This window comes from Guillardia theta (assembly GCF_000315625.1).
Source record: "Guillardia theta CCMP2712 unplaced genomic scaffold GUITHscaffold_214, whole genome shotgun sequence".
Classification (NCBI taxonomy): domain Eukaryota; class Cryptophyceae; order Pyrenomonadales; family Geminigeraceae; genus Guillardia; species Guillardia theta.
In genome coordinates, this window is record NW_005434462.1 from 50,732 (window position 1) to 51,350 (window position 619).

General features: G+C 63.2%; 1 protein-coding gene across 1 annotated transcript in view; it reads left to right on the forward strand.

The window, feature by feature from the left end:
- Window positions 1–611, forward strand: part of GUITHDRAFT_121137 (hypothetical protein) — a gene marked incomplete at both ends in the record, with an annotated part of 2,145 nt that extends 1,534 nt beyond the window's left edge. The window contains 4 exons of the mRNA XM_005819620.1: window positions 64–197; window positions 243–311; window positions 377–460; window positions 516–611. Of these exons, the coding sequence (XP_005819677.1) occupies window positions 64–197; window positions 243–311; window positions 377–460; window positions 516–611 (383 nt within the window). The remainder of the gene's footprint in view (window positions 1–63; window positions 198–242; window positions 312–376; window positions 461–515) is intronic.
- Between the last annotated feature and the right edge of the window lie 8 nt (window positions 612–619).

Genomic DNA, 619 nt, shown 5'->3' on the forward strand with positions numbered 1-619 from the left:
TGGAGGAGGAGGAGGAGGAGAGAAGTTCCGAGGAGGAGTTGGCTAGTAGTTGGGTGGTAAAAGGTCGCGACGAAGCTGAGGAGAAGCACAGGCTGCTCTGTTCCTGCGTGCCGATCCGACCGAAGGCGATGGAGAGGCTGACGGAGATCACGTCGGAGATCTCCGCGCTGCTGGAGGAAGGGGCTGACCTCCTGCTGGTACTGCCTGCCCCCGCCTCTGCTGCTGGTTGACTTGACCGCCAGGTTGACTTCGCGCCCGTGGGGTTCTCTCAGCTTGTCAAGCACAGGCAGGCGCGGGCCAGCTGGCGGAGGGTAAGCAGGAGGGGAGCTGGGGAGGCTGAGCAGGAGTAGAGCTGGGGTAGCTGATGACGTGGCAGGAGTGCGGGGCGCACTCGGTCGCCGGGCACAAGAGGAAGGTGAGAAAGGCGGTGAGAGACGCGCTGCTGCACGAGAGGAACAAGGTGAGGGGACGAGGGCCCTCCTTCCCCAGCTGAGTTCCTGCTGGAGTTGTCAAAGAGCAGCGAGCTGCTCCCCCCAGCTGTGGCGGTGGAGGAGGTTGACATCCCCTGCTACGTGCTCGACAGCATCGTTGAGGTGAAGTTGCTGGTGTGAGCTGAGGA